General features: G+C 36.9%; 1 protein-coding gene across 2 annotated transcripts in view; it reads right to left on the bottom strand.

Moving 5' to 3' along the window:
• Positions 1–9,681, bottom strand: part of LOC122553141 (myozenin-2-like) — a 37,925-nt gene extending 28,244 nt beyond the window's left edge. The window contains exons 1-2 of one of the 2 annotated variants that reach the window (XM_043696724.2): positions 9,524–9,681; positions 8,802–8,905 (exon numbers count right to left, since the gene is read on the bottom strand). In XM_043696724.2, coding sequence (XP_043552659.1) covers positions 8,802–8,877 — 76 coding nt within the window. In that variant the 5' untranslated portion in view covers positions 8,878–8,905; positions 9,524–9,681. The remainder of the gene's footprint in view (positions 1–8,801; positions 8,906–9,523) is intronic. The other variant, XM_043696733.2, reaches the window with a different exon arrangement.
• Positions 9,682–13,021: the final 3,340 nt, after the last annotated feature.

Below are 13,021 nucleotides of genomic sequence, written 5' to 3'. Positions count from 1 at the left end.
GGACTGGAAAAGGATGACGTGCTCCCATCAGCTCTTCTACAATGTATGAGACTTCATGGGGTCCAAAGCCAATGTTGAGGGCTCCAACAGCAACTCCCTTCTTAATGTACACTAATGTGCGACCATCTCTGGTTTGTTGGGCCTGCTGGTAGACAGGACATTTTCTGAAATGGTGACAGCAAGGTCAGCGATATGATCCGTAAAGTAGGATTCCATACTGTGATTTTGTCAGGCTGTTGTTTCACTGATTATGGGACAGCACCCTCAAATTTTACATGAGTCCCCAGGTGTTAATGAATAGGTCTTTGAGGGGTTGACACGGTTGGGTTTGCCATTGTTGTTTCTGATGGATAGGTTGGTGCAGGGTGATCTGTCTTAATTTATTCCAGTTATTAGACTTCTTGATGGTTTGATATCACTGATTGGCTAGCTAAGCAGCTTCAATTAGTATTTGAAAGTTAACCTGTTACTGTGGATTTGGAGTCACATGTAGACCAGGTCAGCAAATTTCCTTCCCTAAAGATACTAGTGAACAAGTGCCTACAACCTTAGAAGGAGCTGAGAGTAAATATAGAGTAATGGGTTAACTACACTTTGACTGTAAGAATACCTACCAAACTCGTGCATAAGGAAGTATGTCTTGATGATGTCAGATCATATAAAACTGGAACCTGATTGCCTAACATTCCAGAGAAGTCCTCTATTACTCTCTATGAATTGTATATACTCGATAAAGACAATTTTTTGTGATTATCAAAACAAAGGAGGATTTTCTTCTATTAACAACTGCAGTTGACTGCAGTTTATCTAGAAGTTTAGAAAATGAAGACAAATCTATCCTATATTGAAGACAATCTAATTTGATTGCCAATAACATTTGTTTCTCCCAATTGACAATCAAAGCTGAATTGTGTATTCATTTGATTCCACTTTGGACGTGGAATAAATTCCTCAGTTATCTCTAAAGAGTAGGTCTATATGTACATCCAAAAGAATACCGAACATCACATGGCCTATTCTGACCTGCTGTTCTGAGTTATAGTCATAGAAATGCATAGCATGGAAACAGACCCTTTGGTCCAATTCGTCCATGTCGACCAGATATCTTACCCTCATCTAATCATATTTGCCAGCATTGGCCCATATCCCTCTAAACCCTCTAAAGCCTCCACTGTTTCCTCTGGTAGCTTATTCCATACACACACTACCCTTTGCATGAAAAAGTTGCTGCTTAGGTTCCCATTTAAATTTTTCCCCTCTCACCCAAAACGTATGCACTCTAATTCTGGACTCCCCTATCCCAGGGAAAATACCTTGGCAATTTACCCTATCCATGCCCCTTATGCATTTATAAACCTCTGTAAGGTCACCCCTCAGCCTCCGACACTCCAGGAAAAACAGCCCCAGCCTATTCAGCCTATCCCTGTAGCTCAAACTCTCCAACCTTGGCAACATCCTTGTAAATCTTTTCTGAACTCTTTCAAGTTTCACAAGATCCTTCTGAAAAGAAAGACCAGAATTGCGCACAATATTCTTCCAGGATAATAATGAAATTTATATCTCTAATTGATTCAATATTTTTCCCCACTGCTTTCTTTTCATGTTAGATTCTTTATAAGCTGTTATAGCTGTTCCTTGTTCTCCAATTTGCTCATTTTCTGCACCAATCTTGTGTTTTTTTAATGTCTTTCTTTAGAAGTAATTGTTTCTTCAAGTGAAAGTTTTTGCTGAGTGAAAACTTAATTATGTTCTGACTAAAAGTCCTGTTTGTCAAGTGTAAAATAATTTTAAAAAGTGAAATATCCCTGCTGCTGATGAACAGCACTGATAAGACAGAGCTGCATCTGACAATGATAGAGCATGTGAGATGATTAAAAAAAATGTAGTCTATTTCTGGGTTTGAATTCCAAGTCACTGTATCACTCTCGAATAATCAGGGCTGACATTTAATAGTATGAGACAATGTGATTAAATTACTGATGGATGCTTCTAACTTGCATTTTCAACAACAGCTGTGTGCAACACATTCAGATAGTGGAATACAGTATATTATTATATTCTTTTTAGGGTGCTAGCTGTAATATCACCAGCCGATATAAAATAACTTTGTCAGAACATTGATAATAAATCTTATGTTATAGTTATCAAATTACATGAACTGAAAGTTTAGATAACTAATCAAAGGAATGCACCTCAATGTTAAGAATTTGGCATATGTTCCACAATTGTCACATATGCAAAAAAATCATGTGATGTAAATATAAATTGAAGTATGTTGAGGTAAATGTATCTTGAAATATCTTTACAACAGCTTTGATGAATATTTTCTCATTAGTTATTTCACACTTCCTTGGTTGTCTGGACTCACATTTTAAAACTTTTATTGGAAACCAATGGATTTCCTTGCATTGCTTACAGACTGAAGAGAAAGTTAGATCATACATATGGGATTCAAGTATACATCCCTTCATAGGGTGTGTTATGCTTTCTCATGTCATGTAGTTATTTTATCATTCTAGAAAGGTAGCCAGATTGTTAAATTTGGTTGAATGATTTCAGAGATAAAGCTGAAATTGGGTGAAAATGCTTTAACTTTTTGATTAAGTTTCCAATCTTGTAAGTGAACATTAACCAATTTTATTAAACATAACTATGTATAAAAAATATTAGCAGAGAACATCTACCAGAACCTATGGAGTTAGGCTGCAGATCCATGTGATGTGAAGTTCCATGAGATTCTTTTGCATTTTCTCATTAGCTATTCTTAAAGTACTTGCTAGTTAACCCTGCGCTCCACAATTCACTCGCAAGTTATTTTTTGGTACCCTTTTTAACCATCAACATTTGACCTTGAACATTTAACTCTTTACTCTTGCTTCACCACTCCTCACTACCCACCCACCCCAATAAATAGACAAAGTGATTTCCCTGGGGTGGAGGAGTCCAGAACCAGACAGCATAGGTTTAGGGTGAGGGGGAAAGATTTAAAAGGGACCTAAGGGGCAACCATTTCACGCAGAGAGTGATGCACGCATGGAATGAGCTGCCAGAAGAAATGGTGGATACAATTACAATATTTGAAAGGCATCTGGATAGATACATGAATAGGAAGGGTTTTAGAGGGATTATAGGCTAACTGCTGGCAAATGGGATTAGATTAATTTAGGATCTCTGGTCGGCATGGACGATTTGTACCGAAGGGTCTGTTTTCATTCTGTACATTTCTATGACTCAATGACTCTATGTCCCTGTGTACCATTGTGCTGTGCAAGATGGATGGCAAATGGGATTTCTTCCCCATGCATTTCTAATTCTTTTTTTCAAAGGATCATCATCATTATTTGTTGATCTCTGTCATTAACAACAGCTGGCTTCTCCATTTTAGTCTTCTGCAACTTTAAACAAACTTTCTGCAAATTTGTTGTCTCTCGAGTTTCTTTCACATAACTCATTAATTTTTGGCAGAAGGCTTTCCTCACCTAATAGTTCACAGTAATCTGTATCTTGATATTTTGTATCTCAGTATTGTGTAATTTGCATGAGAACATTTGCCATTTCTGAGTCTTGGAATCTGCAACCTGTAATAAAAACAGAAATTGCTGGAAAAACTCAGCAAGTCTGGAAGCATCTGTACAGAGAAAGCAAAGTCAATGCTTTGGGTCCAGTGACCTTTCTTCAGAACTGTTATCTGTAACTGTTCTTTTTCAAACCCTAAGGTTTGATGGTGTGTAACTGCTCATTGCTGGGCTTTTGGGTCAGCTGTCTATTTGAAGTCAGTGTGTAATTAGACTGCTCCAATTCTCATTTAACTTAACTGTACTCAACCTCCTTTTAATGATCAACTTTAACCTTCATCAGTGTATGCTGCATCTCCAGAAGCTCTTTAATTTGGTCCTTTTCTTATTAAATTTTTAAAAATATCTAGACTGATTCCAATGTTTGAAGGTTTTTCCTCTAAACAGGTCAGGTCCATGTTTATGTGTCTGTATATGATTGTAAAGATGTGTTGCATGCAGTTGGTAGAATGGAGGTGGGGCATCATCCATCCTGTTTGAGACTTCAATATCCATGAATCTACATTGGAGGTCTCAGGCCTCTTTCATGAATGATTGAAGATCCCTTCTCCAACTATGTGATGATTTTGCTGGTGGTAGAATTTTATGAAGCTTCACTTGTGTTTGTTTGTGGTTGAAGTAGTATAAATTATTTTTCTTGCTTCTTTGTGGTTTCTAGCCCTTACCACAAAAGGGACAGCAGAGAGTTCACAAACAATGTTTCTTGAATATTGGAGTCCAAGGAGTTTTAAGTTTTCTCCATCACTTAAATTAACAATATGATTGATAGTGATTCCCTGTGACTTGAAAGAATAAATGAAGGTCAGAACACCTTCTTGTGGATTGTCACTCCTGACTTTTATACCTTTTTCTTGCCTTTTTAATTTTTTTGAGAGAGAGAAATTAATTGTCTGCTTAGTCTTTACACACAGGCTAGGGCTATTATAATGGAAAATTATTCCTGGCAGATGGAGTAATTTTCAATGTTTTAGGAATTTACTAGCCAAAGAATATTCAAAGCTATGCAATAGCTCCAAGTTACTAAAGAAGTGGAATGGTCAGAAATAAAAGTGAAGGTAAAGTTGCCATAGTTCCACTTTCTCGTTAGACAGAGAGAGAGAGAGAGAAAGAGAAAGACAATTGGTGTGGTTTAACTTCAGCCACCATGCCTGAGGTGAGGGGAAGCGTTGAGAAGGAGAGTCCTTCATGGTAACCTCATCTAGTGTGGGAATTGAACCCATGTTGTTGGTATCACTTTGCATTGTAAACCAACTATCTAGCCAACTGAGCTAACCAATCCTCCATGTTACACATAACTCACGAGGTTTCTGTATGTTCACTTCCATTGGCAGTTTGATTTTAATAATCCTTGTGCCCCAAAGTTGATGAAGGATAGTCTGAGAACTTTCTTGCCTCAAGTATGAATGCCTGCTAAATCTTTCAAAGAAGAGTTCCTCTTGCTCCTCAGTGTCTTCTAATGCCTAGACACTTTTAGAATGCTGTGAATTATTTCCCTTTTACTTTATTGCAATGGAGCTCTGTAGTGATCACTCTCTTTAGGGGAGGTGATGGTCTAGTGATATTATCACTGAACTGTTAATCCAGAGACACAGATAATGTTCTGTGAACCCAGGTTCAAAACTGGTTATGGCAGATAGTGGGATTTGAATTCAATAAAAAAAATCTGGAATTAAGTGCCTAAAGATGACTATGAATCCAGTTGTTAGGAAAAACACATCTAGTTACCAGTTGTTAGGAAAAACACATCTCTTTCACTAATATCTATTATCAAAGGAAACAGCCATCCCTATCTGGATTCCAGACCCACAACAATGTGGTTGACTCTTAACCACCCTCATCCCATGACTGAATTTTCTAAAAAACCATGACTAAAGCTCCTGCTGGTTCTGTTCGTTGATGACATCAATTGTGACCTACTTCCTCACATGTTTTCTTTGGATAGAGTCTCGGAGTGCTTTTTCCTTCCCATCCCTGTAAATAAAAACTTCAAATTCACTGTAAAAATGTCTTCCCTGCAGCTGGTTGATTTTTGTTTCTTACAATTTGCTGCATTTCTGACTGGGGGGTTTCACTAGTATTTTGTTCAGCTTTTGTGAGGTTTTCCCTCTCCAAAGTGTGGTGTTACATGGACCTTGAAGTCCATGACCCACTATTTCCCATTGCAACTGAGATTTTCTTGAAATTTTTTCTCCTCCACTTCTCGGTTTGGATCACTTGGCTGGCTCATCCTTCACTCATAACAATACATAGTCACTGGTTTCTATTCAGGAGCTCCTTGCCACTTACCTTCAGGTCATGGGTCTGTTTACCATCAGCCATTATGCAGCAAGTTCAAGTCAAAATTCTTGTAAGCCAACATTAACAACTTCATTAAACATCATTATAGACAGGAGATGTAAGAGAAACTATTGCCTTGGATCCTGTAGATTCGGTCTATTTCAATGTGATCTGACATTGTAATGACTTAGTTACTTTCTCACATGCTCAGTAGCTAATCTGCGTATCAGTACAATTAAACCTTTACTCGATAATCAGTGTAAGTAGGAAATACCAGATTAGAAAGGTACAACTTTTTAAAGGCAAGCATAAACAGATCCAACATTCATAATGTAGATGTAAAATTTGACAGATACTAGAAACATTATTAGAAAGATTTGAATGTTTTAAAGGTTTTTTTTAACTTGTTGCCAAATCCTAACACTAATGTTTAGATGTCTGTTATAATTTGAAATGCACTAACTGGAAAATTGCATTGAATTCTAAAGGCCACCATAGGTGGGTAAATAGATAGTGCCCATTCATGGTCAGTCCATTTCAATGTTACAAGTGGTGGGCAAGGTTTTAGACAGGCTACCCATTCAGGAATCAATTGAGCTCATTAAGTGGACAAGTAATGCCTCATCCCAGTGTCATTTCTACTGAAGAGATAGAAGGATAGGTCTGTACGCAACCAGCATGCAGCCTGGCAGCTTTACTCTAAAAGGTGATGGCCAATAAAGCCTGGGATGCTTCCTCTCTGGTTCCCAATTTCCAGTGCCAATTAGAGTCACCACCCTCCACTCTCCCAAAACAAAATATCTTTCTCTGCCTCGATCCATCGTCCCTTCACTGCCAAACATGTTCCCACTCACTGTCTCCTTCATCCACTCCTTGGGATTGCTTGAGATACCTGGACGCCTAAGTTTTTCAATGTTCGACTTCTACTGGCTTAGCGACAGTAACAGCAGTGTCCACAACCTGTGATTGTGTACAGCTGCTGAATTCTGATTGATCAGCAGCTTTCTGAATCAGGACCCCTCCTGGATGGGAGATGGGGTGCAGTTTCATCAATAATAATTAAAGCTCCATTAGCTACAAAATTAAAGCAGAGTGGGCTGGCCCAGAAAAGGGGAGTTTGTTACTAAATATTTATGCTGGGTTGCAGGAGGTCCACCTTCAACAGCTGGTGCAATGATAGTGACCCCACTTCTGAGTCAGGAGATCCAGGATCAAGTCATACTTGCTCCAGAGGTATGAAATACAATCTTTGAGCAGGTTATTAGATTTCTTTTATCTGTAATTCAACCCATTAGTTCTGTTTTGCTCTCCAGAGATGCTGCACCATTCCAGTGTTTCTCTTAATATATTTAAATAAGCTGCCTTCAGTTTTTAATGTTTATTGCAAAAGCATTGTAAATGGGAATCAAAATCACATAGTTTCTGCCATGGCTAGCCAATCTAGCTGTGTTGGTTTTAATGAACAAACAGCAGGATACAACTCTAATCCATTTATGATTATGAGGGGGAGAGATTGAAAAACTAATGTGGAAGACAAGTGGTCTCTATTTAATTCACCAAATAGCACAGGTTGGAAAAATGGTTTGCATCTGCTAACAATTACTCTGATCGTGTACCTCAAACCAGAAAGGTATCTTGCACTATGCAAAAATTATAACTTAATTATAATTATAAGAGTATAATTTGAAGAATTAATTTGAGTTATACCATATGTCATAAGGCTTCTGTACTGTGAACTTCAATTGAATACAAGTTAGTTTGACCTTTGATCCTTAACATTTACCATAGAAAGACTCATGTCTGAACTGGATCAAAATTAGATCTCCAAGTATGTTAACATTACCTGTGGTGAAACACCCATTCTTTAATTAATTTGATTGTGCGGACACTTGTGGAATCAGATGTGTTTGGTGATCTTTGTTTTATAATTACCTTGTGTTTGATGCTTGAATAGCTTTATTATTTAGCTTTTGTAGTTGTCTTAACCCCTTAATGAATAAGGTGCAAGCCTACAAATCTGGTGAACCTAGGGAAACTGAAATGTTGCTGGATTGTGTGTCATTATAGTGGTTAAACCAAAAATGAAAAAAAAACTGTAAAGGCATGCTCATTCAGAACAGCTACTTAAAACTTTCTCCCAGTTAATTATTTTCAGTCCTCAATGCACATACTGCAGTTAAAAGGACACAAGGTTAATGATTGGCGTACTGAGCTGGTTTTCCACCTTAATTTTATCCCCTTTCTTGGAGAGAATCAAATGCTTCTACCTGGGAATCTCAGGCAATTCGGAAGTGGCATTATACATGTGTTTGCAAGACTAAGGTGCTGCTGACACGGCAGCATTTTATAGCTCTCAGCCCATCCTTTGAAAGTGTTGCTTGGAACCCAGTGAAAGTCACTCAATGTTATTGTTGTTTACATATTCATATTTGATGGGTGATGTGAACTGAGGGAAGAAAGTTGCCGTGGCAATCAGCAATGCTGTGCAAATATGTATAATTAAAGTTTTGCGATTTGATGAGTGGTCATTGTATTAAATCATTTATGTGTAATCATTGTGAATGCATCTACCTTCTTGTATATTTTATATACACATTTATAAATGTGCACATGTGCATAGACCCCCTACACCCAAAGAAAATATGTTTTGTAAATGGTTGGTGATCTAATTCCGAACGTAGGTCAGAAGGTCTGTATATCGAGAATGTACGTCAGCTGTCAAAGATCTCAGCACTTTACAACAGCTACTCACAGTTGTTCAAACTAAAAATAACTTTCAAAGGACAGTGGTAATGACAAAAGGATTACTTACCATAGTCAGTAAGATATTCAACTAAATTATTTTTGGTAAAATACACACACATTAACGTTAATAATCGACTGGGTAGGATTTTAAAGGATTTTGATTACTATTATGAGTTTAGAAATGATAGTGTAACAGTATCCTACCATTTCCTTGGATTTCCTTTACAATGGCAGATGCTTGTTGCTTCAATTCCTTTGTAAGCATGCTGTGTGATTGCATTATGTATGTTTTTCCTTACAGTTGAAAACTGTAATGAACAGAGTATACATGAATATATGAAAATCTGGTTGCTTTATTCTTCAATGTCAAAGATCATAAATACAGTGACTGGAAATATCTTAATAAATATTTACAATTATCCTAACTCAGGCCATGTACCAAATAAGCTGCACCTTAACGTGTTGTCAAGAATTAGTTAGAAAATAATACAAGTCTTTATTAAAAATTCTCTATTACTTAATTCATAATTTTACATGGAAATTGATCCAGTGGAAAATATGCACATTACCTATTTTACACATGTTGCTTCCTGCTGTGTGTCATATTAATACCTCAGTTCTTTTACTTTCAAACATGGAAAAATATTTATATCGTGATTATGACGTTTGAACACTAATATTAAACTTCCAGGTTCTTGATAATGTATTATTGCATTTCTGTAAATTAACAACCAGCCAAACTTTGACAAAAATCAGAAAACCTAATGATTATGTTTGGATTGTTACATAATATCAATATACATACTTTAACTAAGAACATTAGAATGTTATTTTGACAAGATTTGAACATAGGTAGCAAAATTTCTGTTGGCTCCTATCATGAAACAACAAACTTTGTAAACACTCTGAAAAATATACAATGTTACCTGCGTTAAACAATACAGATCCTTTAAGAAGGCTTGAATATGATATAATCTCCTTCCAGTAGTTTACGAGTAAAATGATTGGAGATGACTCGCTTTGCTTAGCAAGTGGTAGATCTTTCCAGGATCACATCTGCCGTGGTCTGCACACCCCCAAACACCAAAATTAACTGGCCTCGGGGACTTGCATCAACTTTACATCAAATGTCTATATTTAGTGTTCAGCAATTCAACCACTCCATTCTACTCAATAAAAGGTTGTAGATAAAGGACATCCAGTCCACTAATTATCTGGACTCTTGGATTACATAGTGTCTTGTGTAAACCAAATTGCACAAGACTCTATGTAAATAAATTCTGTGATAATAGGAAAATGAATACATGTATTAAATAATTATGAAGACATTAATACCCTTTTAAAATGTGTGCTGGTGTAAATCCCAAACTATTCACTTGGGGCTTTAAATAAGTTTATATTCAGCTTGAATTGCAAAATTTAAACTACTTCACAATTTTATATAACTTAATTAGAACAAAATCAAATATAACAAAGTCACAAAATTAAGATTAAGTTAATTTCTTTATGGCTGGAGTGAACATTCACTACACAAAATATTCCAATGCAAAGTAGTCACAGGGTCACTTAAATGTGCAAACGTTAGGGAAAAAGTGCCCTGGAAAGTTTTTAATTTTAATTCTCATGAGGCATAGTTAATAGGATTCCAGCCTGCCACCTCAGAAAGGTAGCCATTAAAACTGTTGAGTGTGGAGGCAGGCTGTCTAAAAAACTGAGCTTGGTGCCCTGATATGGGTACACCTATAATATGCTGCTGCCTGGAATAACTAAACATTGAAAAATTTTTGTAAATTCCAATAATGAACAAACCTGGCAGCTTTATGCAAAAATCACTTCCTGGCATCCCATCCCATTCTACCACCAAAAAATAGCCCTGCAAACCAGTAAGCACTTGCCATTGCTTGGCATAAGTTCATTTTTGTTTATCATTTACCACTGTTCAAAAAGGCTAGTTGTTCCCAGCTGCCCAAAATGATCAAAACCAGAAAGTATTTTAATGAAGTAATATATATTTGGCTCAAAAATTAAATAGAAACTTAACAATTTAACAATGTAAAGTTTGTCCATGTGTACATACTTGGGTCACTGTATTCTTCCTCATTTTAGTACTTTTAAAGGCTGCAACCCCGATGGGTTCTCCAGACATATTGACAGCTGTTCAGTTCCCTGCTCTGACCACTATGATTATCTTGGAAAACATCCACGAGATTGTGGAACCCATGAGTTCACATGTAGAGGGACAGATTTAGTCATAAGTTACAAGGCAAATTGCAATGAAGTATTTAGGAGACATTGATGAGAAGTGAAAGTGCTTTGAGTTGAATCTTCTCTTCCATGCCCCTTTTCACTTTCCTACCTTTCACAGCTCACCCACAGGTCCCAGCTAGCAATGAGCTGGGGAATCCCTGCTACAAATTAATGAGGTAAAGAAAGAGCAGCAAGAAGACAATAATGATGAAGATAATCCTTCACTTGATTTCGTACCTGTAGCCATTAGCTCAGATACTTACACTAAAATAAATTCTGATGACAGCATAAGGACTGATGAGACCTGCATATGGTGAGATACATATGAATAAATTGAATTTGAGATAGGTGACATTATAGTCGACACAGGCCACACACGAATGCTGCTGAAGACTTAAGTGATGGGCAGCCTACAGTTGAACCTTGATGTGCATATGCTACAAATGTTTGGTTTATGGCACTATATGCCATGAAACCTTTGGACAATGCCAAGAAGCATATGTGTGTCTGAATTCACAAGAGTGTTTGTGCAGAGCTTGAACCATTTTTTAAATCCCACAAGTCATGGCCTATTCTATCCATAAACCTCCAAATCTGAAGTCCTCTGCTGATGTTTTAGCTTGCATTGCAATAGGGGGAGCATCCATTCAAAAACTGAGTGCTGCAGTGGAATCTCAGAAGTACTACAGATGCTTTAAGACCTAATTAGATTACTACTTGCAATTCCAAGGCATAAAAGATTATTGGCCAAGTGCTGGAAAATGAGAATGGAATAGTTTGGTTGTTTTTGATCAGTGTACATGTGATGCGCCAAAGGACCTTTTTCTTTGCTGTAGATATCCACGACTCTCTGCCTCAGGCTCTCATACAGAATCAAACTCCTTTTATAATGGTTAAAGCATGAAGGGGCGGTCAATATGTCACAGTAGTTCAACAATCTGTCCTTCAACAGAATATCAGAACTTTTCAGTTGCTATCCAGGGTAGTGTCATAGACAGAAAGGGTGAAATCTTAGGGTTTGACACGATCGTGGCAGAATCTCAACCTCAGGGAAAACTCACCGAATCTTTTAAGTAAATCCTGGGCATCAAGGTGAGATTCTTACTGGGCCACTTCAGGTTATTTTTTTTAGGGGAATTATTGCTTACAAATAATTGTATTAACTGCAGATCTCACATCATCAAGATGCAGTTTTCTATTTTACCACCCATCGCAATCAAGGTGGGCATCCAGACGTTTTGGCATGGAAATCAGAATGGATACTTGGTGATTTCAGAAGCCCGAAATATAATCTTCCTCTACTTTGAACACCAGGCCCCACTATCTCAGAGAACATGAGCATTGGTCACAGGTACCCCATGTCCATGGACATTAACATCCAACATGGGCTAACTTCTAAGAATCTTCGTGGCATATCTCCAATCTATTTACAGTACAAATCTGTACTTTACACAAAATATCATTTGTCAGTCCATATAAATAATATCCATAGACGTTTCTCTGTCCTCTACTATAATATGCTCAAAATATAATAGTCATGCTCACAAGGCATGAGCTAACCTTCATGTTCTCTCAAAAGTGAAAAATGTGCAAACGTGAAATGTGCAATTTACCAATCTAAAGGAACAGTTCCAGAATTAAGGGTACTATGGAAAATTATAGTTCAAACATCAGAAATGTTCTTATCTACTTACTTGCAAATTTTGTTTGGAGACCATCTGGTCATATGCATTTGTTACTCTTTAGTATCTCCTTTCTTTTATTATTGTTATTTTCCACACAATTTTCGGCCATATTTTTAAACCTAAGCAGAAGTACTTAGCAGTTGATTTTGGAATCACTTATAAATTTCTCTGCATTCTTCAGTTTTATAGCTCTTGCCATCTGTTGTGTCATTCCTTGTTGTTCTTTGTACCTTTAGATTCAGCAGGATCTGAGTGATTTTCTATACTTGTGTATTTTCTTTAGATTATTGTTATTTCTTATCAGTTTGTGGTCTACACCTTTTTTGACAAGTAGAGCAATCACCACTTAAGGATATAAATAGTTTGTTTTATCATGTCAACTTATTCCTGAACAAGACTCACTGCATGCTTTACCATTAATGGACCTGTCCATTATTATAACACAAAGACTTTGTCTTACCCCATTGAAGTCAACTGTATCTAGGTAAATCA

The sequence above is a fragment of the Chiloscyllium plagiosum genome, unplaced genomic scaffold (genome assembly GCF_037043375.1).
Source record: "Chiloscyllium plagiosum isolate Xiang-an unplaced genomic scaffold, Cpla_swu_hap1 HiC_scaffold_1, whole genome shotgun sequence".
Lineage (NCBI taxonomy): Eukaryota > Metazoa > Chordata > Chondrichthyes > Orectolobiformes > Hemiscylliidae > Chiloscyllium > Chiloscyllium plagiosum.
This window is presented reverse-complemented; position numbering and strand designations above follow the sequence as displayed.